This window comes from Mesoplodon densirostris, chromosome 7, assembly GCF_025265405.1.
Source record: "Mesoplodon densirostris isolate mMesDen1 chromosome 7, mMesDen1 primary haplotype, whole genome shotgun sequence".
Taxonomy (NCBI): Eukaryota; Metazoa; Chordata; class Mammalia; order Artiodactyla; family Ziphiidae; genus Mesoplodon; species Mesoplodon densirostris.
Genome location: NC_082667.1, coordinates 24,979,199 through 25,005,052, shown reverse-complemented (window position 1 = coordinate 25,005,052; position 25,854 = coordinate 24,979,199). Strand labels below are relative to the sequence as shown.

The window sequence follows — 25,854 nt, the reverse complement described above, 5'->3', positions numbered from 1 at the left end:
AATATGAATGGAAGGCTAAAATTTCTGTACCTTTATAGCTAGGAAAAAATAAATGTTCGTACCAGAGGTAGTTTCTTTCACTAATTTATGCAGCATTTTGAAACGGAAAAAGGTTGTTTGAATTACCATATGTAATAAACGCAACTACATTTTATTGTGTGTGCTTTTGTCAAGCTGTGTTTTTGGCCCTAGTTCTGGATTGTTTGGCTGTGAAAGTCTTCCAGAATTGACAGCATTTTCCACTCAGTTACTTAGTAATGCATTTCAGATTACTAATGATGTCATAGGTCAGTAGTGACTGTTCATCTGGCCCCAGAGCTCTGAAGCGGTGTGGGGGGTGTGATTGACAGCAGCTTTAGCGGCACAAATAGCTATTTCCTTGCCAAAGACTGTATGTAGTTTAGGGCTTTGTGCTTTATTATTATTCCACATGCATTTTGGATAATAGGAATAGGAGTATATTCATGTCACAGTGTGTGCAATTTTATGGGGAAAAAATGGAGAAAAAAATTATGGTGGTTTTACTGATAGTGTTTTTTCTTTGTCTTTGTTTTTAGCCTTTCACCCCACTCCATTCTCAACCACCCCACTAGCAAGTTACAACTTTGTCTTTCATTGTGGAATAATTCTCATATTTTAGCACACATAATAAATGATTTTTAAAGGGATACATATAAGAGATTTTTACTTTCAGAATCAAGGAGTTGGATAATTGAGCTTGTTAAAAGGCAAGTGATGATATAAAACTCTAGTTTTTAGTTTGCCCACATTTTGAAAGATTAGGAATTATAACCTATTTTGCTCTTCATAGGGATTTATTTCCATCGTCTGTGAGAGGTTTTTATACTCTCCCTCTCCTCCCAATTTTATTCTTTTCTTTGTACTCATAATTTTTACATCTGAATTCCATTTTAAATGTAAAATAATATTATTACATTTCAGTTAGAGCCAGAAAAAAAGCTTAGAAGCTCTTAATAATATTAATAAAGAATAATTGGTATCAGTGTAGATAATTTTATGATTTATTTCCAATTAAGTTAATTGGAGAGTTGTTAAATTCTCATTTAATCACTAGTAACTTGTCATGCAAAAACCTTAAATTATTACACATATATCAGTTCATAAGTTTAGTCTTAAATTTATTCAGCACATTGGATAGCAGGTGTTTTAAATGGTAATATAGAATATTAGGATGACATTTTTGGAGAGTTTATTAGAGATTGTGTAGTTTGGCTTCAAATGTATTTAGGGTTACTATATAATTTGTCATACAAGTCAGGATACTTTTGAGGGTGAGGAGGGCGTAGGATGTTAGGATTATTTAAACTTATATAATTAAAAAAATTTAAACTTACATAATTTTAGAAAATTTTAGTTTATTGACTGGCAATGCATTCATTGATAGAGTTTTATTTTATTGGTAGGCCGTTACTCTTCAAAACAATTTTCAAAAACAGAATTCTTTCTAAAACCTACCATCCATGCATATTAAAACAGATTTTTAAAAAACTATTGATCATCTGAATATTACAAAAACAACAGATCATAATTACTTTTGGTATTGTTCGTCAAATTCAATCAATTTCTTGATTGTTTCTCACTCCAGTACTGTGTCACTGGTGTTTTCGAAAGAATGGATTTTTTCGATAAGGTTTTATTTTTTTGTTAGATTCCCTCCTCCCCTCCATTATTTTTTATTAAATTGCCTGCAGTCTCCTTCAGCGTTGCATTTTGTAGTTTGAAAGTTAATGGTTGAAATTTGAAGTTGTAAGACCTTCAGTTGATTCTTCTCTGTAGACTATAATGTTTTCAACTAAGAAAATATCCTCTCAAAGCTCAGAGCAAATTCTACTAATTGGGAGATACTCTCAGTTCTAATTTTTTTATACTGAAATGGGTAAAGGACATTGAAGTAGTAAATGAGTCTATGTTCCCCATGAATTAAAAGCTAAATCATTTATAATCTACTCTTCTTTTTTAAGCTTCTTTGTACAAATAGTAGCACTGTCTTGAGGTGCTGTATGATCATTTTGATTGAGCGAATATAATTTACAGATTTGGTGCTGATCGTACTGAATGTTGTCTCTAGTGTCACACTGCACTGACTCCTTGCTAACTAGCCCTGTGATCTTGAGCAAGTTATTTAACCTTTCTCTGCCTCAGTTTCCTTATCTGTAAATGGGAATAATAATAGCACTTCATAAGGTTTATAAGATAATTAAATGAGTTAATACTGTGCTAGAATAGTGCCTGGCACTTGAGTACCAGTCAAACTCGTATTCAAGGACTTAGTGGATGTCTCTTCTCCCCTCTGCATTTTAGCTTATCATTGATTTGTTTTCTGCTTCATTGTTTCTATGTGTCTTCCTTTTAAACCAAAGTTCATTGTGTATATAAGTTAAATATATATATTAAAGAATAAAAACAAGTTAAAACTGTATAATGGTTCAAACTATGATGGAAAATCTGTACTGTTTGCAAACCAACGAAGCCAGTCATGTGACTCAGCTTATCTCCACTAACCATTGTGCATGCTCCTTCAGTACTCACTTAGCAGCTCTCAAACTGTTCTGTTTTAAAGAAGAAAAATATTTAAATAATTTATTAACTTACTGATTATTATTATTATTATTATTATTATTATTATTATTATTTTGTGGTACGCGGGCCTCTCACTGCTGTGGCCTCTACCGTTGCGGAGCACAGGCTCCGGATGCGCAGGCTCAGCGGCCATGGCTCGCGGGCCTAGCCGCTCCGCGGCATGTGGGATCTTCCCGGACCGGGGCATGAACCCGTGTCCCCTGCATCGGCAGGCGGACTCTCAACCACTGCACCACCAGGGAAGCCCCTAAAAATAAAATTTACTTGATATTTAGATATGGTAAAAATGGAAATGATACTAAATGCTCATTATTGCCCACTTGTGAAGGTGTCAATAAGTAGGGTATATACGGAATCATTTATATGATTTATTGTAGTAAATGAAACAAGGTGAGGTGTCAGTTTCAGATTCTATATAGTATCTGATTCAGGTTTTAGAAACCTATTGATATTTTTAAAATAAAACTTTCCTTTTTTTTAAAGAATGCTTTTTATTTGAGTGAGGTTCTTTGAACTTGGATATTGATCCTATTTCTGGTTCAATTTTGATAGGAATTAACATCAAGTGTACTTCATATCACTTAATGCTTTTTTCTATCAATTTTTTAAGAAAATTGATCATTTTACTTTGTGATTTTGAGTTACCAGTTCATAAGCAGGTAAATAGACATTTTCAGAAGAAGAAAAAGTGTTAACCCATTAGTAATCTTAACTCATCTTTTTGACATAGTAAAGAAAAATGAGCAGACCACAGAAGTGAAACTTTTTAGTATGTGACAAACAACTAAACAAATTGTTCTTGGGTTGTTCAGCATTTTTCTTTCCTCAGCCACAATTCATTAAACATCCTTATTTAGGTTTTTTTTTTTTTTTTTTTTGCGGTACGCGGGCCTCTCACTGTTGTGGCCTCTCCCGTTGTGGAGCACAGGCTCCTGACGCACAGGCTCAGCGGCCATGGCTCACGGGCCTAGCCGCTCCGCGGCATGTGGGATCCTCCCGGACCAGGGCACGAACCTGTGTCCCCTGCATCGGCAGGCGGACTCTCAACCACTGCGCCACCAGGAAAGCCCCTTATTTAGTTTTATATACCCATTTCTTATATATATTTACTGTTCTTCTCCATCAGTAGTTAGTAAACTTAGAAAGCTTCCTAACTCTCAGAATTTATGGCTTATTATTTTAATAGTGCACATAGTAATAAGCATGAAAATTACTGTTACTTAGAAAATGTCAAACCCATTCTAAGAGTTACGCTTTTACTTATAATTACTATATTAGTGACTGTCCTTCAGTCTGTCATTCTATTATTCATTAGATGACATCTCTAATGAACCTTATTTAAAGTCATTAAAAGGGAACAATAGAAAACTTTGAAGGAATGACATTTTCTTCCAGTACTGAACTTATATTATCATCTGAAGGTTCTCTAGGGACTTCTTTTAATAAGTAAATAAGAATCAACTCTTTCTTTATAAATTAATGCTGCTGAAATGCTTAAAATATATTTGAGTTTAAAAAAACCATCTTCGATTTTATTTATGTTTTTAGTTAGCAATATCTATGAAAAACTGGTCAGCTGAGACACCACCATGTTTCTCATGTACTTACAGAAAATTCATGAGGTTTTTATTTCTTAGGTCTTGCAAATATAAATACAAGGAAGAAATTAAATATAGAGAAATGTGGAAAGTATATTTAACATTATTAACCACAGTAGTTAACCAATTCTGTCTATACAGTGGGACGTCCTTTTTTCCAGAGACTAAGTTTACTGAAAAGATCTTACTTTAAATTAACTTTCATAAATATGACTTATTTGAAGGAGTTAATCCCTTATGAAATCTTGGAATTCTCTAAGCCATTGTGGAAACTGTCTGGGAAAGACAAATAGTTAAGATATGTTACTACAACTCCTGTTTTGGATTTGTACTGAATGACATCAAAAGGAAGATAGTAATGGTAGCTCTTATATATTTGAAGCCTGTCAGAAAGAGGAGAGATTCTAGGTTTTTTTTTTTTTTTTCCAGGAGGTAGAATCAGTAACTGGAAGGAGGAGAGTAGTGAAGAAAGGGGTAAGTGCGGGAAGGTAGGCAAGGCACATGGAAGGCGGAGGCAGGCTAGCTCAGATGTAGAATTTAGCTCACGTTAAGAGAGATTTCTGACTGGTAAAGAATTATCCAAGAGATAAACTACTTCATGAAGTCATGAGTCTTTCCATCTCTGCAATTATTTTCTTTTTAAAATATAGGTTGCTGAAGGATCTAAAAATATACGGCTAGGTACACTAATTGGTTTGCTGGTTGAAGAAGGAGAAGATTGGAAACATGTTGAAATTCCCAAAGATATAGGTCCTTCGTCACCAGCTTCAAAACCATCAGTGCCTTGCCCTTCACCAGAACCACAGATTTCTACCCCTGTCAAAAAGGAACACACACCAGGAAAACTGCAGTGAGTATGTTTATTTGAATGATGTTATTTAAAAAAAAAAAAAAAAGTTACAGCAACTTTTTGAGTATTTTAATCATTATCCTTTTTAAAACACCTTTGTATATTAAGTAGGAAGTTGCTGCTCTTCCCTTTTTTTCTCTTAGGAAACTGAGGTCTAGGAATGATTATTTTACCATCATTGTTTATTCCACAGACAAATAGTATTGAATACCTACTATATTCCAGGTACTGTGAAGGCCCTGGACACCTTGTGGAGAAAAAGACAAATAGTCTGTGTCCCCACTGAGCTTGTGTTAGGTTTTAGGATTCCAGAATGGAATTCAGTGTACCAAACTTCATACTGTGTTCCCATTCATGGAATCCTAATTACTGTAATGTGAATTACAGTTTCAAATGTATAGCTGATATAAAATGAAATTAGCATTTTAATATGCATTCCTTTTCTAACTACCCTGCATTTGAGTTTCTGACATGTATTAGAGCTCAGTTTTGTCCAGTTGTTCTGTAACAACACAGATACTTTGTAAACATCGTTTCACTTTAGCTTTCCATAACTTTAATTGATGGACTCTGAAAATTATGTTTTATTTTAATATTCTCTATAATTATATGAAATTCCTTTTTTTTGTAAAAAAAGTTCTTTTTGAAAAATGGTCCTGTTAAGAATGCTTTTGAGCGTAAATAAAAATGCAGACACTTTCATTTTTATATTTTTTTCCAGTCGTTTACCATTGTCAGTTCTTGTTAGAAGTTGCCAGTGTGTTTGAAGTACTGAGTTTTAACTTTCCATTATCATACAGTATTTCTGACTCCATTGCCTTGACTCCTCTTTATTTTCCATGAAAATCACAAGGTAGGCTCATGGATGCTTTGTACTTAATGCTCTTTTCCCTTTTGCAAAGGTAGTATACTCTGTGATTTTGCTAATATCCAATGTTAGAAATTTACATGGGTCTGAAACCCCATGGTGTAGTTTAAAAACCAGCTGACCTGTGAACCTGCACAGTGTTGGCCCATGTAGTGATTTAAAAATTTTTTTTTCAGTTTGTTTGTTACTAGTTAATCTTACATTAAAATCTAAAATTTCAGTTTCTCTTGAAAAATCTGAAGATTTGGTACCACTGAGCCCATATCAGCTAGAGCTGTTTCCCAGAAATGCAGAAAATGCCACATTTGCTCCTCTCCTTTTTGGAGTTATAAACTTCTGGATCTAGCCCGTTTTACTCATTTTTAAAAATCTGACTGTGTAGTTATTTGTGTTTGCTATTAGGCTTAAAGGTCTTATTTGAAGAGTAGACACTTAGTCATGTGACCTTTTGGTGTGTGTCTCAGTTTCCTTGTCTATAGAATCAACATAATTGTGTTTGCCTCTCTTCTTTATATATGAAGTAAAAATGCTTGCGTGTAAATACTAAAGACTTGAAAAAATATGTTAAGATGTAATTCAGCAACAACAACAAAACAACCCAATTTAAATGGGCAGAGGACTCAGGTGTGCATTTCTTCCAAAGAAGATGTACAGATGGTCAGTAAACACATAAAAAGATGTTAGGGAACTGCAAATCAAAACCACAGTGAGATATCACTTTGCACTAATTAAAATGGCAGTTATCTAAAAACAAGAAAAAAAAACCCAAAACAGAAAATAACAAGTGTTGCTGAGGATATAGAGAAATTACTATTTCTGTGCACTGTTGGTGGGAATGTAAAATGGTGCAGTCACTCTGGAAAACAGAATTGCAGTTCCTCAAAATATTAAAAATAGAATTACCATATTATCCAGCACTTCCTTTTCTGGATATACTCAAAAGAATTAAAAGCAGGGACTTGAAGAGATATTTATATACCCATGCTCATAGCATCAGCATTCACAATTGCCAAAAGATGGAAACATCCCATATGTCTAAAATGTGCTATATATATACAAGAGAATGTTAGTCTTAAATAGGAAGGAAATGCTGACACATACTGTAACATGGATGAACCTTGAAGATATGCTAGGTAAGATAAACCAATCACAAAAGGACACATGATGAATGATTTCACTTATATGAGTTACCTAGAGTAGTCAAATTAGTAAGGACAGAGAGTAGAATGATGGTTGCCAGGGGCCGGGAGGAGGGAGGGATGGGGAGTTACTGTTTAATTGGTACAGAGCTTCATTTTGGAAGAATGATAAAGTTCTGGAGATGGGTGGTGGTGATGGTTGTACAACATTGTAATTGTACTTAATCCCACTCAATTCTAACACCTAGAAATGCTTAAAATGGTAAATTTTACATATATTTTACTATAATAAAAAAAACATGAAGGAACAACATAGTTTCTTATTAATGTATGTGGTGAGGAGCCATGTGACAAGTGATTAGTCAAAATAGAAGCTTTCTCCCTATGAATATTTATTCTTATTAAAAGAGTGTTTTGAAATAATAACTAGTTAAATTTGTATGAAAATGTTTTCATAGTAAAGTAAACCAGGTTAGTACAGATTAATTTATTTGACTGTCACTATCTATGGGAGTCATTTTAGCTCTATTATGTTTCAATTTTTCTAATTATCAGCAAAACTGTGGACATTTAGAGATATTTGAATGAAATATAAGTGTTAATTGGTTCCATTAATTTTCATGTTTTCTTTAGGTTCCGTTTAAGTCCAGCTGCCCGCAATATTCTGGAAAAACACTCACTGGATGCTAACCAGGGCACAGCCACTGGCCCTCGGGGGATATTCACTAAAGAGTATGTGTGTACTTTTTGTAATAACCAGTTCCATTATTTATCATGATCATCTTTTTCTGAAAAGTATTTAAAGAAGGGCTTATTCACTGTTAAGATTTAAAAGGAAATACACTGTTCTTTTGTACTTTTAATTGCTTTTGTCGGCATAAAATGTATTTTATGCAAGGGTTGTTTTTTGAATAATTGCAGCATTACTGAAAAACAGTTCTAATTTGATAACTAAGCCAGAACCTTAGAAATGATGATAAATGGAGAAAATTAGAGTGCAGAATGGTGAATCTTTATATTGTTTTTAAGTTTGTATGAAATAATCATGCAATCACATTTAAATTTCTGAAGCATAGTTTAAGAAAAAATTTCATTCTTAACCCATTTGGATTTTGCTCATGTGTATGATTAAAGCAATTTCCATATGCAGTTGGGTCTCATTTTAGATTTTCTTTTCTATTCCATTGATCAGTCTGTCTGTGAATTAGTACCTCACTTTTTTAGGACCACACTCCTAATTAGAAATATTTTATAGTAAGCTTTAAAGTCTGATAGAGCTATCGTTGCTCTTGTTTTTCAGTAAACCAGTTTTCTTGGTTTATTTTTATTTTACTATTCTTCCAAATGAATTTTAAACAATTTGTCTAGCCCTACTGGTGGGGTTGGGCAGGAAGCCTATGTTCTTTTTATTGGGATTGTATCACATTTTAAATTAACTTTGGGAGAAGTGACATCTTTATGATGTTGAGTCTTCCTATTCAAGAACCTATGTGTTTCTATTTGTTTAACTTTTGTGTCTTTCAAGAATGTGTTAAAACAGATGACCCCTGCTCTATTGAAAATTAGTCTGGTGAGGAAGACAAAGGTTAATCAAATAGGCATATGAACTAATGTGAAATTGCTATAGAGGTGTCTGCCACATTTCTACTAGAGTAATATTAAATTTTCAAATTGAGTTAATGTTTTAAAGCAATATGCTTATTCCCTGTTTATCTACTATTGATAAAAGTGATCAGTAATATTGGCCAGAAATTTTTACAAGTTGAGGTAGAGCTAAGTTATGAAATTATTAAGTGGCAGACCAGGTGACTTTTCTCTCTTTTCATTGGATTATTTTACTCTTCATTAAAGCATTGGTTTATTGTTGGATATTTCTTTTAACGAAAGCAATACACTTTAATTCTTAGATATCCTCATTTATCTGTACTTCAGCCTTACTGATTTGTTAATCAGACAGGTGTGTGTGGTTTTCTTAAACATATACTGTGAAGTTTGTGCCAACATACTCACATGAGTTGGAAATCAGCTATTCTGACCCCTGGCTGAAAGGCAACATCCTGGACTGGATTTTTAATTAAAAGACTTAAAAGTTTCACTTAGCCATAAAAAATTAAAATAAAGAATCCTGATAGGTAGTTAAGCCTAGTTTTTTCCCCACATTAATCCTTATTTAGTATATACTACTTGTATCTTAATTTTGTTAATCTTCTACCAGTCCATACCGTATGAAAAAGTCTCTGTAAAAGTGGGAGAAAACAACTTTCTTTATATCATGGTAGACTTACCCATATATATCTGAGGGATAAGATAAAGAGTCTATATTTAATTCATTAATTGTTGAAGATTTGGTGAAATGTAAAATAATCATAGATGTAACTTAGATCAATTTTGCAAATTTGTGAAAGATAAATTGGAGCAGAAAAAGACTTGAGGTAAGGAGGTAAATTAATCGGCTCATAAAGTAGTCTAGCTAAGAGAGAATGAATACTCGAATGTGGGTAGGAACGTAAAAGAGAGATCACTGATGGATACCGCATTATAAGGAGAAAATCCAGAAGCCTGTAAAGGATAGAATGTAGAGCACAGACCAGGATAGCAACGAGTCAAGGGAAGAACTTGGGAATCTGTTCCAGGTGATGACATTTTGGCCCCATAAGTAGAAACAAGGGATTTGCGGAAGCATTTGTCTTGGTGGAATAACTAATGTGTTTGGTTTGAAGCTTATTGTCAGTGCTGACAAACCAGATTCCAAATATTAGAAGCAGTGAGGTGAAGATGCATCTTGGGAGATAGTTTGGTACTAGAGAGGTAGGTTTGATAGGTAATAAAGTGATAGTTACAGTTGAGATCATCAGTAGGTAAACATTTTAGAAGGCAAAAATTTCTGTGTTGGAGGATATCTAGGAGATGGATATAAGTCAAGGAGGAAGGGATCTGAGAAAAGGCTCTTGAAGTTGGTGATTAGTGACCGTTTAGAGGGCAGATCAGTGGTGTGACAGCAGTGGGGTAAAGAAGTAGAGTTTTCTTTTTCTTTCCCTTCTCTTTCCGTATGTGCTTAATACATATACGGTGAACAAGTATCTTTTTTAAACCCAAGTTGAAAGTGATCATAGTCGTCTGACATCTCCTAAGGAGGACAGAATGGTGTTCTCTTCTTGGATACCCTAAGGAAGCACTATTACAGAGTTATGTTTTTGATATCTTTGCTATCTTTGTCTGCCTATTACCCAGTCCTTTAACTCCCTACCATAAGAGGGTCAACCTTCGGTCTTTAAAATATGACGTATTACAAAAGATTTCATGAGGAAAGTGGATCCTTAAAGCATGCATTGTTGAGAATATTTACTTTGTATACTACTAAAGATACCTTGTTTTAAGGTAAACACTGAGGTGAGCTTTGGAAAAAAATTTGTCCTCGTGTCATCTACAGAAATGTCATCTTCTGGTAAGATTGACAAATTGCAGCCTTCAGCATAAGCTGTGCCCCAAATACCTTAGCACACATTCTTGAAATAATGAGAGACATCCTTCCTTCTTACCTTGTCAACTAAATGTGCAAGTAGAAGAGAAAAGTCAGTTGCAACAGCTGAGGAGGTGTCTCTGACCCATTGTGTTTATGAAGAAAACCATAAGTGTCACGTTTGCTATTTTAATGTTGCATGAAAGCAAGCATATTGCTCAGAGTGTATGTTGTGCAAAAACATGTAGACTTTGCTTTGCCGGTACATGTAACTGTTTTAGGAAAACAAGTGCCAGGGACACTGTTGGAGGTTCTTGGCCTATAGCCTAACTTCTTTGGCATATCTACGTCTTAAGTCATACTTGTAGCTAATGTTTGTGTTCGTATCACAGCATCACAAATATAGTAGGCATGACAGTCATGTCTAGTATGTTTTCAGTGTTACTTCTTTTTAAAACTACTTCTTAGCACACCCAAATGACTTAAGGGATCTGGTAGAGAAGGTTCTGCCTTAAGTGAATGCCCAAAGCAGAAGTGAATGGTGTATCAGATTTTCTCTAATTTTTATAGCTTTTAATATCTACCTGATTCTTCAAGCTTAGACTGATTAATTACTTAAGGGACAGAAATCATTAGAAATCATTCTCTGCATTACAGAAACTAAATTATTGGCTGTTATTAAACAATAATTAACATTCATACTTTATGAGGTATATAAGTGTAAAATCAGCAATAAAAGTTTACTGTGAGCCCATGGCCAGAATTGATTTTCTGCTTGTTTATGATTGATGACTCCTACTTACTTTTAGGGATGAACCTAAACTGCCTTTTCTTGATAAAAATAGTAAGTAATAGTAATGCTGATAGTGAAATAAGAATATGTCTATTTAGTGTGACCAACCTTTAAGTAGAATGTATTCAGGCATTATTTTAGATTTTTTTAGTCTCCTCAAGTGTTCATTGTTTTCTGTTGTTGTTTGTTGGTTTGTTGGTTTTTAACCGATTACTGAGGGTACACTAGTGATCCCTGTATAAAGAAATCAATGTGTTTTGTATATGCCATCCTGATGCTAAACTTTAAAACCCAGATTAATAATAGATTTTGTTAGAGAGGTGTATTTAATTACCTTATATGATGAAAGGGGACTAGTAATGTTAGATTGTGGCTTGTAACAGCTCTTAAATGCTAAATATCTTTTGTTGAAGGCATTTTTCTAAAACAAAAGGCCTTATCTTATATCAATGCTCACACTTTTATCTATGTGGCCAAGGTTTTGACTCATGACATAAATCCCCAGGAATTGTAGGGCAGTCGTTTACTTCACATGTAAATGTTATCACAATTAACTGGAAAAATGGTGCTTTGGGTTATAAATATCATAAGTAAATTTAAAATTAACTTTCAAATAGGAGTAAGCTTGGTGTTAAAAAGCCTTAAGAGCACATAAGCTCATTCCCCAGGACACTCAGTCTTTCTGCCGTTACCATCAGGTTTGTGGCTCATCCTTAGAGAACCAGCCTTGCCTCCAGTTATGTTCCTGTTACTTTTTGTGCGGTGGGTGAAGGGCCTTTGTCTGGAGGTCCTACTTTTAGCTACTTCAAACTGGGTAGATAACTATTCTTCATTCAATCACGGAATTGCTGTTAATCTGAGATATGTTAATCTAATAGAATAGATAAATTCTATTCTAGCCTTTTCTTCTGAGAAAAAATTCTTCCGACTCTGCCTAGTTTAATTGGCATACTCTGCACAGGTATTAGAAAGGTAGTAGGAAATACACAGGCTTTGGAGTTGGCCATACCCAGGTTTGGTCCCAGCCCTGGCAGCTCCTAGCTGTCTACCTCTTCAGCTTCATCTTTAAACCCTCTCCACTTTGTTCACTGCCCTCCTTCTATGCTGGGCTTCCTTCTGTTCTTAGAAGCCCTAATTTCCCTGCCTTTACACTTGCTGTTCTCTGCTTAGAAACATGCTTTTCCCAGCTGTTCTTGAGACTTGCTCCTTCATGTCCGTCCACAGAAATATTATTTCTTCAGGCCTTCCCTCACTGCCCTGTTTTAAAGTAACACCTCCTCTCACTCATGGCTCTCAATCTCATTACTCTGCTTTATTTTCTTCACTATCTATTCATTTGTTTACTTAATTAATGTATGACTCTCCTATAGAATAACACTCCTTGTTGGGAAGTGTTTTAACATTATATTTTCAACACCTACAGTAGAGTAGGTGCTTGAGAACTACTGACTTAGAAATGGAATTTTACCTCTTTGAACCTACTTACTCATTTATAAAGTGGGAGTAATAATACCTCCCTCACATGGCTGGTGTAAGATTACATTAACATAACCACAGTACATACACAAGAGGCTCACTTTTCCACTTTTATTCCCTCTTTTAGTAATTAAAGATCAAGGATGATACAACCTTTAAGATTTCTTTGTCAGTCTGACCTCTTATCTTAAATGTCAGATCTTTAATTTTGAAACAAGTGACTTACTTGCACTTAATGTTAAGTTTATGTATCCCTTTCTGGACCTGATATAAAAATCATAGACTCTCCTTCCTTAAAAATGTACCAGTACATATTGGGAGATCCCTCCCATGATGCCTCGCCAAGCTAGGGCATTCCTGCCTGTGTCAATTTTCTATTGCTGCATGACAAATTGCAACAAACTTAGTAGCTTAAAGCAATACCCACTTATTATCTAACAGTGCTGTGGGTCAGAAGTCCTGGTCCATCACGGCTGGGTTTCCAGCTCATGGTCTCACAAGGCTGAAATCAAGGTGTCAGCCAGGTCTAGGGTCTCATCTGAAGGTTGGAGCACTCTTCCAGGTTCACATGGTTGTTGGCAGAATTCAGTTCCTTGGGGTAGTAGGACTCTGTGCCCTGTTTTCTTGCTTGCTGTCATCCAAGGATTGCTATCACCTCCTGGAGGCCTCCTTCAGGTCTTTGCCACGAGGTCACCTCCATAGACAGTTCATAAATGCCTGTTTGCTTCTCCAATGCAAGCAGGAGAATCGCCGTTCAAATTTCTTCTTTTAGGAATTCCCTGTTCCTTTTAAAGAACTTATCTGATATGTCTGACCCTTTCAGGATAGTTTGCCTTTTGATTAACTCAGTGTCAACTGCTTTGGGACCTTAATTATGTCTACAAAATCCATCACCTTTGTCATGTAATGTCACCTAATCATGGGAGTGACATCCATCATATTCACAGGCCCACCCACACTCAAGAGAGATTATATGGGGTATGTACACCAGGAACAGGAATATTGGGGCCATCTCAGAGTTCTGCCTGGTATGTGATAATATCAAATCATTAACTGTGTTTAAGAAATTTTAAAAATATGATTTGCCTTTAGATTTGTGTTACCCTGAAGTTGTTTTTAGATTATGTAAAACCTTTTTCATTTGAAAAATTTTTAGATTTAAAACATTTTTAATATAAAACATTTTTAAGTACTTTAGAATTGTCAGATTAAAATTTTTGAAAAAGCTGTTTTGTTTAAGGAAGTACATGACTTTATACCACTGTAACTTCGAATGGATTGAGAGTTTGAATAGTAGCCTAATTATATCCTTTTAATAAACAAAGACACCTTTGTTTTGCAGAGTAATACAAAGGCAAGTCTGTTACTTGTTTAGTTATTTTTCATTCCAAATGCTGCTATGGGTTAGGTTTATTACATTAGATTGTGCTGATAGCATTTGAGGTATGATTTTCTGGCCATAAACAAGCTAATTTGCACCAGGATAAACAATGCTTTAGTAAATATTCTAATGAAAGTCATAGGTACAGTAAGCTTGACACTTTCTGAATGCTATATGAAAATTATTTCACAAATACCATGAATAAGGGTATGGCTTAATTTATGAATTGCTCATCTACCAAAAGACACCGCCCCCAGAAAAAAAGACTGATTTTCCTTTAAAAAATAACTGTCTACACCCAATGCTTTGATAAAATCTGTTTGTTGTTTTGTTTTTAAAATGTGCAAATATTGTAGCCATTGGATAAATATGAATCAGTAGAACAGGTAAGAGACAAGATTTTCTTGTCTAGCTCAAATCGTTTTGCGTTATAGCCTTGACATTAGTATATTTCTTCATTTCCCCTTCACATCTGGCCTCCATTTTCTGAAAGTTCTTATATTCCTGGTTGCTAATCATGGTATCTAACTCCCTTCTTATCTCCAGGGATGCTCTCAAACTGGTCCAGTTGAAACAGATGGGCAAGATCACTGAATCCAGACCCACCCCAGCCCTGCCAACCATTCCCACAGCGTCTTTACCCCCACCGGCCACAGCCAGGCCATCTTATCCCCGGCCAATGATCCCTCCAGTATCAACTCCTGGACAGCCTAATGTAGCGGTAATGTCATCTGAGTAGATTTTTATTTTTCAGGTTTAAGTGAGAGAGGAAATAAGAACCATTACTCTATGTTTCATGAGTTCTTTTACCAGTCCATTATAGTAGTAGCTCAAAGTGATGAAGACAGAAATTCGCTAAATGTTTTGTTTTGCACATTTCCATAAACCAGATTTGTTTGTACAGTGCTAACTTCCAAATAGAATTATGATTCAATTTAAATTTGCCACAAGTTCCACAATGTCAGTGCCATGTATATATGCTCTATAATCGTGATACTTTTCATGTCTTTTTTTTTCTTGGGTGTGATACTAATAATTGGTAGCTGACACCAGCTCCCTTTTGTGGATATGTTTTATTTTTTGACTAAGGGAGTTGATAGTCTTACTGTGAAGAACTATAGAGATTGTATAGCTAATCATTCTTTCCTTCTTGGATACATATAATAGCCCTTTTTTGTTTTCAAATTACTCCATTTTACCTCTGTCTCCCTTTCTTAGTACCTTTTATGTCATTTGCTTCCCATCAGAAGAAATGCAGGATAATCAGGTTTGTTTAAAGCTGAGTGGGCACTGAAATAAATAAATAAATAAACCTACACTGCTTTTTCTGATGGAGAAATATATTCCAATATAGTATTTTAAAAGAATTAAAAACAGTACAAGTTTCATGAGAAACAGATTTTTTAAATGTAGATTAATGATTTGTGGCTACATACACAAAAGTTTATGAGTAATCAGATCTTATTTCTTTAAAAAGTAAGTTATTCAAATTTGAAAGATAAACCTTTAAAATTCTTACAGTATGTAGACAGCATTTATTTTATTTGATCAAGTATTTTGCTAACATAAGATGTTTAATTCCCACAGAAAGCATTTATAAAAAAAGAAGTCAGCTGTACTTTTGGCTGATTTGTATTATCCTAAGTGATCGTAATCCAGTCCCAGAATGGAGTGAAGGACAAAGAAGGAATTAGACGAAATTTAAGGTCCATCATGTTTTTGTTAGAGGTTCAAGGAACAGAATGGAAAAGCTACAGTAAAGTTACAGGAAGATTTTATTATCCTGTTCATAGTTTATGAGTTTCTTGGAAATAAGATGCTCATGTGATTTTTTATTTTTAATTACAAACCAAGATAGAAATAATTTGGCAGATTATCTAGTATTTTGGATTACCTTTTTCTCATGTATGCCATTTTTATAAGTAAAAATTGCCTGTAATTGTTGATTTATTGATTGCTTTGAGTTTTATTAAGAAGTGATGTTTGTAACAGAAGCTACTTACAGGCTTGTAGGTGATATCTCAGTAAGCACACCCGTGAGGGGTTTATTCATGATTTGGTACATTTCTTTTTTTTTTTTTTTTTTTTTTTTTTTTGCGGTATGCGGGCGTCTCACTGTTGTGGCCTCTCCCGTTGCGGAGCACAGGCTCCGGACGCACAGGCCCAACGGCCATGGCTCACGGGCCCAGCCGCTCCGCGGCACGTGGGATCTTCCCGGACCAGGGCACGAACCCATGTCCCCTGCATCGGCAGGCGGACTCTCAACCACTGCGCCACCAGGGAAGCCCGGTACATTTCTTTTTAATCATCTTAAACATGGTAACATAGACGTTCCATTCACAACTGAAACATGAATTTTTCTGCTTTTTTTCTACAGTCATATGCTATAAAGTTAAAATTCCTCAGATTTCTTATATTTCTTCTTATACTAAGAATTTTTCATAACAGTTTTACTGTATTAATCTTTATTTTCATAAGTTAGGTCATTGAGACTAGATTTCAGTTACAGTTTGTTTGCTTGTTTTTTCCAATTCTATTTATGGTTTAATAGACATGTTATTCTTTGCAGGGCACGTTCACTGAAATCCCTACTAGCAATATTAGAAGAGTTATTGCCAAGAGGTTAACTGAATCTAAACGTACTGTACCTCATGCATATGCTACTACTGACTGTGACCTTGGAGCTGTTTTAAAGGTTAGGCAAAATCTGGTCAGAGGTTAGTAAAGTTGAGTTTATTTAATGTAATACACATGCTAAACTAACTATTATGAGATCCTTTATTTATGAAATGCACATTGTGTAGCTTTTTCCGTCAGTTTCATCATCTGTGCATATTTTAGCACTAGAAGAGAATTGGTTCTCTTTTCCTATAAGAAATAAATTGGTTCCATAGTATTGAATACGTCATACATTTTGGTATGATATGTGAAGAAGCAGTTCTTAACATTTTAGAAAGCATAAAATCCTAAACTGATTTAAGAATGTTTTAGATTGTAAATATATCTTAGATATCACTCTTTATACATTTTAATTTTTAGTTCCTCTTCAAAATGTACTTTCATGTTATTAAATTTGTAATGTTCCTTCTCCAAATCTATTAAAACTAAGGTTGCTAAGAGACATATAAATTTTTAGAATGATCTGATGTTTTACTTTTTTCTTTCCAATCTGTATGGCTTTATTTCATTTTCTTGCCTTATTGCACTGTCTAGGACCTCTGTTACAGTGATCAGTATGTGATAAAAGCAAACATTCTTGCCTTGTTCTTGATCTTGGGGGAAAGCATTCAGTCTTTAATGTTAGCTGTTGATTTTTTGGAAGATTCCCTTCTTCATGTTGAAGAAATTTGTATTCCTAATTTGCCAAGAATTTTAAGCATGAATGGATGTTAAGTTTTTTAAAATACTTTTTGTGTATCCTGTGAAATAATCTTTTCTTTCCTTGTTAATATGATGAATTACATTGGTTGATTTCAAATGTTGAATCACCTTTGTTTACATGAGTGATTCCTCATTAGTAAGTGAGATTAAAATTCATTTAATCATTAAAAATTTTCTCATATATTGCTTGATCCCATTTTCTAAAATTTAGCTAAGAATCTTTACACCTGTGCACATGAGAAATACTGATCTGTCGTTTTTCTTTTATTGAGTTTTTTTTTTACTGGGTTTGTTATCACAGAATAAGTTGGGAAATGTTTCTTACTCCTTTATTTTCTGGAAGAGTTTGAGTAGAATTGGTTTTACTTGTTTTTTAATTGTTCGGTAGAATTTACCAATGAAGTTTTTTAGGGCTGCCGTTTTCTTTATGGGGATTTTTAACTACAAATTCAACTTTTTTTTTTTTTTTTTTTTTTTTTTTTGATTTTTGCGGTATGTGGGCCTCTCACTGTTGTGGCCTCTCCCGTTGCGGAGCACAGGCTCCGGATGCGCAGGCCCAGCGGCCATGGCTCACGGGCCCAGCCGCTCCGCGGCATATGGGATCCTCCCAGACCGGGGCACGAACCCGTATCCCCTGCATCGGCAGGCGGACTCTTAACCACTGCGCCACCAGGGAGGCCCTCAACTTTTAAAATAGATTAAGAGTTATTATTTTTTCCTGAATGACCTTTGGTAGTTTGCGTTTTTCAAGGAATTTGTTTATGTCTTCTAAGTTATCAAATTTATTGGCATTAAGTTGATCATATTACCTTATTATACATTTAACATCTATGTATACAGTTGGCCGTTCATATTCACAGCTTCTGCATCTGTGAATTAAACCAACCATATATTTTTTAAATTCCTGAAAGTTCCAAAAAGCAGAACCTGAATTTGCCATGCACTGGTAACTGTTCACATAGCATTTACATCATATTAAGTATTACCAGTATTCTAGAGATTTAAAGTTTACGGGAGGATGCATGAAGGCTATATGCAAATACTACACCATTTCATGCAAGGGACTTGAACATTCTTGGATTTTGGTATCCAAGTGGTGTCCTGAAACCAGTTCCCCTCAGATATGGAGGGATGACTGTAAATGAAGTGAGATTACCATTTTTTATATGAGTAAATTGTCTTCTAACTTTCTTGGTCAGTCTGGCTAGAGGTTTATCAATTTTATTGATCTCTTCAAAGAATCAGTTATTTGATTTTACTAACTTTTTCTATTTCTATAGTTTTGTTTTTATTAATTTTTACACTCATCTTTATTATTTCATTTTTTCTATTTGCTTTGGGTTTAATTTGCCCTTTTTTCCCCGAGTTTCTTAAGGTGAAAATTGATGTCAATATAATATAATAAACTTTATTTCTAACATAAGCATATGATACTTTTAAGTTCCCTTTAAGCAGTGCTTCAGCTTGTATCCCATAAATTTTGGCATGTTTTATTTTCCTTCCTACTCAATTGAAGATGTTTTCGAATTTCCCTTGTGATTTCTTCTTTAATTAATCAGTTATTTAGAAGTATAAGTTTAATTTCCAAATATTTAGGGACTTTTCGGTTTTCTTTCTTTTATGATTTCTAGTTTAACTCCACTGTGTTTAGAGAGCACACTTTGTATGATTTAAATCTTTTTAAGTTTGTTGAGACTTATTTTGTAGTCATAATGTTACCTGGTCCAAGCTCATACTGCTCACTGCACAACAGGCCAATAAATTGAGAGAAGAGATGTTAGGGCAAGTAATAGCACTTTATTCAGAAAGCCAGCAGACCAAGAAGATGGCAGACTGTGTCCCAAAGAACCATCTTACCCGAGTTAGAATTCAGGCTTCTTTTATACTAAAAGGGTAGAGGATGTGACTGGTTGTTGCAGTCTTTTTGGTGCTGGAATCCTTTGTTCTTACAGTGCCAGGGTGGGTCTGGTCACAATGTTTCTGTAAACCTCCAACAAAGCAATTGGTTTCTGCTCTGCAACTTTTTATCTCTATGTGAATGAAAAAGTGTTACACCTTTAAAAGTTCAAGCCTCTGTGGGCAGAGCATTAAGAAAAGGCTATTAGATGCATGAGGGAGGGGATGTGGGAACAGATGTATATGTATGACTGATTCACTTTGTTATAAAGCAGAAACTAATAAAAAAAATGGAAAAAAAAAAAAAGAAAGGGCTATTATGTATATTTCAGGCTATAGGCAGTATTCTTTTACAAAGGTGCAGAGCCAGCACGACTAAGCACAGGCAATGGAGCACAAAGGTTAGTGTCCTTGAAAAGAACGTGTGGTCTACTTTTGAGGAGTGTTTTATGAATGTTGGTTAGGTGAAGTTGGTTGATACTATTTTTCTTACCTTCTGTAAACTTACTGATTTCCTCTTTGTTTTATTAATTCTTGATAGAGGAGCATTAAAATCCCTAATTATAATTGTAGATTTGTCTGTTTCCTCTCTTAGTTTTTATCAGTTTTTGCTTCATGTATTTTGAAGGTCTGTTATTAGGCATATACACATTTAGGATTTTTATGTTTTCTTGGTGAATAGACCCATCATGTAATGTCCTGTCTGTTCCTGGTATACTATTCCTTAGCCTCAAACCTCCTTTGCCTGATATTTGTATAGGCATTCCAGATTTCTCTGATTCATGTTTTTATGTTATGTCTTTTTAGATCTTTTTACTCTGAATGTATGTGTATCTTTATACCTCACAGATATCATGAGTTCAGTTCCAGACCACCACAATAAAGCAAATATTTCAATAAAGCAAGTCACACTTTTTTGGGGGGGATTTTCCTGTGTATATAAAAGTAATGTTACGCTATACTATAGTCTGTTAAGTGTGCAGTAGCATTATGTCTAACAATACTTTATTGCTGAAAATGCTAACCACCATCTGAGCCTTCAGCTGGTGGAGGGTCTTGCCTTGATGTTGAGTGCTGTGGACTGATCAGGGTGGGAGTTGCTGAAGGGTGGGGTGGCTGTGGGCATTTTTAAAAGAATAAGACAGCATTGAAGTTTGCTGCATTGATTGACTGACTCTCCTCTCACAAACGACTCTATGTAGCAGCGATGCTGTTTGATAGCATTTTGTCTACAGTGGAGCTTTTTTCAAAAGCGGAGTCAGTCTTCTCAAACCCTGCTGCTGCTTATCAACTAAGTTTATGTAATATTCTGAATCCTTTGTTGTCATTTCTACAGTCTTCACAGCATCTTCACCAGTAGATTCCATCTCAAGAAACCACTTTCCTTCCTTATCAATAAAAAGCAACTCCTCATCTGTTCAAGTTTTATCATGAGATTACAGCAATTCAGTCATATCTTCAGGTTCTACTTCTAGTTTTCTTGCTGTTTCTACCACATCTGCAGTTACTTCCTCCACTGAAGTCTTGAACCCTCAAAGTCATTCATGAGGATTGGAATCAACTTCCAAACTCCTGCTAATGTTGATATTTTGACCTCTTTCTGTGAATTACAAATGTTCTTAATGGCAGCTAGAGTAGTGAATCCTTTCCAAAGTTTTTCAACCTACTTTGCCCGAGTCCATCAGAGGAATCACTATATATGGCAGCTGTAGCCGTATGAAATGTATTTCTTACAAGGACTTGAAAGTCCAAATTATGTTTGATCCACGGGCTGCATAATTGATTGTTAGCAGGCATGAAAACAACATTAATCTTGTTGTACATCTCCGTCAGAGCTCTTGGGTGACGTGGTGCCTTGTCAGCGAGCAATCATATTTTAAAATGCATCTTTTTTTCTGAGCAGTAGGTCTCCACAGGGAGCTTAAAATATTCAGTAAACTGTTCTGTAAACAGTATGTAAACTGTATGCTGTCATACAGGCTTTTTTGTTCCATTTATAGAGCACAGACAGAGTAGATTTAGCATAATTCTTAAGGGCCCTAGGATTTTCGGAATGGTAAATGAGCCCTGGCTTCAACTTAAAGTCACCAGCTGCCTAACCAGAGAGTCAGCCTATCCTTTGAAGTTTTGAGTCCAGCACTGACTCTTCTCTAGCTATGAAGTCTTAGATGACATCTTTCAATAGAAGGCTGTTTCATCTACATTGAAAATCTGTGGTTTAATGTAGCCATCTTCCTTAATGTTCTTAGCTAGATCCTCTGGATAACTTGCTACAGCTTCTACACCAGCACTTGCTGCTTCACCCTGCACCTTTATGTTATAGAGATGGCTGTTTCCTTAAACCTCATGAACCAACCTCTGCTGGCTTCAGACTTTCCTCTGCAGCTTCCTCACCTCTCTCAGCCTTCACAGAATTGAAGAGTTAGGGCCTCGCTCTGGATTGGGCTTTGGCTTAAGGGAATGTTGTGGCTGGTTTGATCTTCTATCCAGACTACTCAAACTTTCTTCCTATCAGCAATAAGGCTGTTTTGCTTTCTTATCATTCATGTGTTCTCTGGAGCAGCACTTTTAATTTCCTTCAAGAACTTTTCCTTTGCATTCATTTGCAACTTGGCTAATTGTTCAGCACTAGAGGCCTAGCCTTCGGCCTACCTTGTCTTTCAACATGCCTTCCTCACGAAGCTTGATCACTTTTTGCTCTTGATTTAAAGTGAGAGATGTGTGACTCTTCCTTTCACTTGAGCACTTAGAGGCCATTGTATGGTTATTAATTGGCCTAATTTCAACATTGTTGAATCTCAGGGAATAAAGAGACCTGAGGAAAGGGGGAGAGACAGGGGAACAGTCAGTGGAGTAGTCAGAACACACGCAAATATTTATCAATTAAGTTCACTTTCTTCTATGTGTGTGGTTCGTGGCACCCCGAAACAATTACAATAGTAACATCAAAGATCACTGATCTCAGATCACCATAACAAATATAGTAATAATGAAAAAGTTTGAAATATTGAGAGAATCACCAAAATATGACACAGAGACATGAAGTGAGCAAATGCTGTTGAGAAAATGGCACCAGTAGACTTCCTTGAAGCAGGGTTGCCACAAACCTTCAATTTGTTAAAAAAAAAAACAAACACCACAATATCTGCAAAGGGCAGTAAAGCAAAGCACGATAAAATGAGGTATGCCTGTATTTAGATGGTTCCTTGCAGACAGCATATAATCGGTTCTCACTTTTTTAATCCAATCCTGTGGTTTCTGTCTTTTTATTAAGATTTAAACTATTCACATTTAATGATTTGTTCTTTGTTTTTCCTTTGTAAAATTTTCTTTCGTACCATTTATTGTCCTTTGTTTTTGTCCCATCATTCTTCCTGTTTTTCCTGTTTCTTATCTCATTTTGGATTACTTGTTTATTTATGATTCCATTTTATTTCTCTCTTTTTACTCTCTCTCCTCTCCCTCATTATTTATTTATTTATTCGTGTTTATTTATTTTTGTGGTTCCTTTAGGGTTTACAGTATAATTCTTTATCACATCTACCTTCATATTTTTATTGCACTACCTCATGTATAATGTAAGCACCTTACAGTATGCCTGTATTCCCTCCCTCATCCTTTATGCTGTTATTCTTATGCTTTACTTCTACATATGATGTCAGCAGAATATATGTATAATTTTTTTTTTACTTTAGCAAATCAACTATATTTTAAAGTTTTAAAAATGAGGGGAAAAATGTCTTTTTATACTTGTATGTATTTTTACCAGTTTTGTCATTCTTCATTTCTTTGTACAGAACCAGAGTGCTAGCTATCTGCTATCATACTTCTGCCTGAAGAACTTTCTTAATGTTTCTTTTGGTACAGGTTGGCTGGCAAAAAATTCTTTCAGTTTTTGTCTGGAAAAGTCTATTTCTCCTTCATTTTTTTTCCATACCTTGAATTATGAATTCTGGTAAGATATGCGTAACATAAAATTTACCATCTTAACCATTTTTACGTATACAGTTCTGGGGTATTAAGTACATTCATATTGTTGTGCAGCCATTGCCACCATGCATATTCACAAAACTCTTCATTGTGTAAAACTGAAGCACTGTACCTGTTAAACAGTAACTCCCTGTTCCCCTTTCCCCTCAGCCTCTAGCAGCCACTATTTTACTCTCTGTCTGTATGAATTTGACCACTCTGTATCTCATTTGAGTGGAATCATACAGTACTTGTCCTTTTGTGACAGGCTTATTTCACTTAGCATATTGTTCTCAAGGTTCATTCACAATGAGCATATGTTAGAATTTTCTTCCATTTTAAGACTGAATGATATTCCATTTTATGTATATACCACATTCTATGTATTCATTTATCTGTCAGTGGACACTTGGTTTCTTCCACCTTTTGATTTTTATGAATACGCTGCTGTGAACATGGATATACAAATATCTCTTTGCATCTCTACTTTCAGATCTTTTGGTTATATCCCCAGAAGTGTTACTGCTGAATCATATGGTAATTCTAACTCTAACTTTTTGAGGAACTAACATACTGTTTTCTGTTGTGGCTGCATCATTTTACATTCTTATCATCCGTGCACAAGGGTCCCAGTTGCTCTGTATCCTCACTAACACTTTTTATTTCTGTGATTTTGATAGTAGTCATTCTAATGGGTGTGTCTCCTTCATTTTTGAAAGATATTTTTGCTGGGTATAGAATTTTGAGTAAACAGGTTTTTTCCCCCAGTATTTTTACTTAAAGATACCATTCCATTATCTTCTGACTTGCAGAATACCTGCTGCCATTCTTAATCTGTGTTTCCCTGTATATGATGTTTTCTTTCTCTCTGGTTGCCTTCAAGATTTTCTCCAATAGCAGCTTGACTATTATATGCCTAACATGTTTTGTTTTTTGTTTTTTCCCTATTGCATTTATCCTATCTGGGTTTCTCTCAGCTTCTTGGATTTGTGGTTTGTTGTCTTTCATTAATTTTGGAAAACTCCCAGATACAGTTATTTTTAACTATATCTTCTGCTTCATGTGTTTTCTCCTTGGAACTCTAATTATAAATGTTAGACATAATTGTAAAGCTTAGATGTAACCTCAGCTCCCTAATAAGCTCAAGAAAGTTATGATTTTGTAGTTTATGTTGCTTTTCCTCCCACCCTATTTGGATGGGCACAACTTTCTCTTACGGCTTTCTACATCCTAAGTGAAAGCAGAACTGAAAAATCAGTATAGGTACAGGCTTTCAAACCTGACAGATTTTAATAGTCCAAGGAACTAAATGGAAAGCTATTTTAGACAGAGTGATCAATGTTCAAAAAGTTAACCGTGGAAGCTCCCCTTACAGGTTTCAAATCATACTTGCTAGTTATGATATAGAGGTTATTGTGGGAAAATTTTTCCTGGTTCCTTCCTCTCATGAGGCAGGAAACAGTACTATTTCATTGGAGGTATGGATTAGTGTAGTATCTTTGCATGGACCAGGTTTGGTATGTCCTTTCAATTAGGGATTTTTTGATGAGTCTTCATAGGGCCCACATTAAAGGTTATAATATATAACATTCTATAAGTATGTTCCACACTTTGTTTTGTAACAATATGCAAAGGAGAATATTTGATATTCCCTGACAATGTATTTCCTACTCTCTTCTTAATAAATGTTACCAGTGGTCTTTCTGTATGTTTGAAAATGTCCACAATAAAAAAAAAAAAGCAAAAAAAACCTTTTCTGTATGTTTTAAATTTTATTTAAAAATAAAGGAACTTGAAAAAAACCTCCTTTGCACATATTAGATTTGGGATGCCTATCAGACACGTAAGTAGAAAATGTCATGTGAGAAAGAGGGTGTATGAGTCTGAAGCTCCAGATACACCAGGATTCAAGATAGAATTTGGAGGAATCATTATCATATAAATGGTATCAAACTGAAAGTTCTCACCTAGGGAGATGTCAACATTGAGAGAAAGGGACTGAAAGTAAGTAAGCAGAGAGTGGAATAAAACTAGGAGAGTCTGTGACACAGAAGTCAGAAAGAGAATGTGTTTCAAGATGAAGAAAGTGGTCAAATGTAGGAGTATGATGAGGGCAGGGAATTTTAAGTGGGGACTATGGACTTGGGCAGTAGATTTGGAAATCATCAGCTGGTAAATGGTTTGGGAAGTCTTCATTGTGGACACCTATGGATAGTAGGTAAAGTGAGAAGGAGGCTGAGAGAGGCATGAGAGGTAAGCACAGTGTGCTCATAAAATATTCTGTCTGCGTGTTTGAATTTATGCAGACCAAATTTTCTGTATGTGGGTATCATTAAGTCTCTAAGCACTGGAAATCTGTTTGTTTTTCTGCTCCCAAAGGAGTTTTAAACAAACAAAAATGTTTGTGTCTCTGGAAATCTGAATTGTAAGAGCTGTGTATTA

The 25,854-nt window shown here is 35.1% G+C and overlaps 1 protein-coding gene across 1 annotated transcript in view; it reads left to right on the top strand.

Annotated features, from left to right (window-relative positions):
- PDHX (pyruvate dehydrogenase complex component X) overlaps positions 1-25,854 on the top strand; it is a 74,048-nt gene that overhangs the window by 37,141 nt on the left and 11,053 nt on the right. The window contains exons 4-7 of the mRNA XM_060103565.1: positions 4,850-5,049; positions 7,690-7,788; positions 14,713-14,887; positions 16,736-16,883. Coding sequence (XP_059959548.1) covers positions 4,850-5,049; positions 7,690-7,788; positions 14,713-14,887; positions 16,736-16,883 — 622 coding nt within the window. The remainder of the gene's footprint in view (positions 1-4,849; positions 5,050-7,689; positions 7,789-14,712; positions 14,888-16,735; positions 16,884-25,854) is intronic.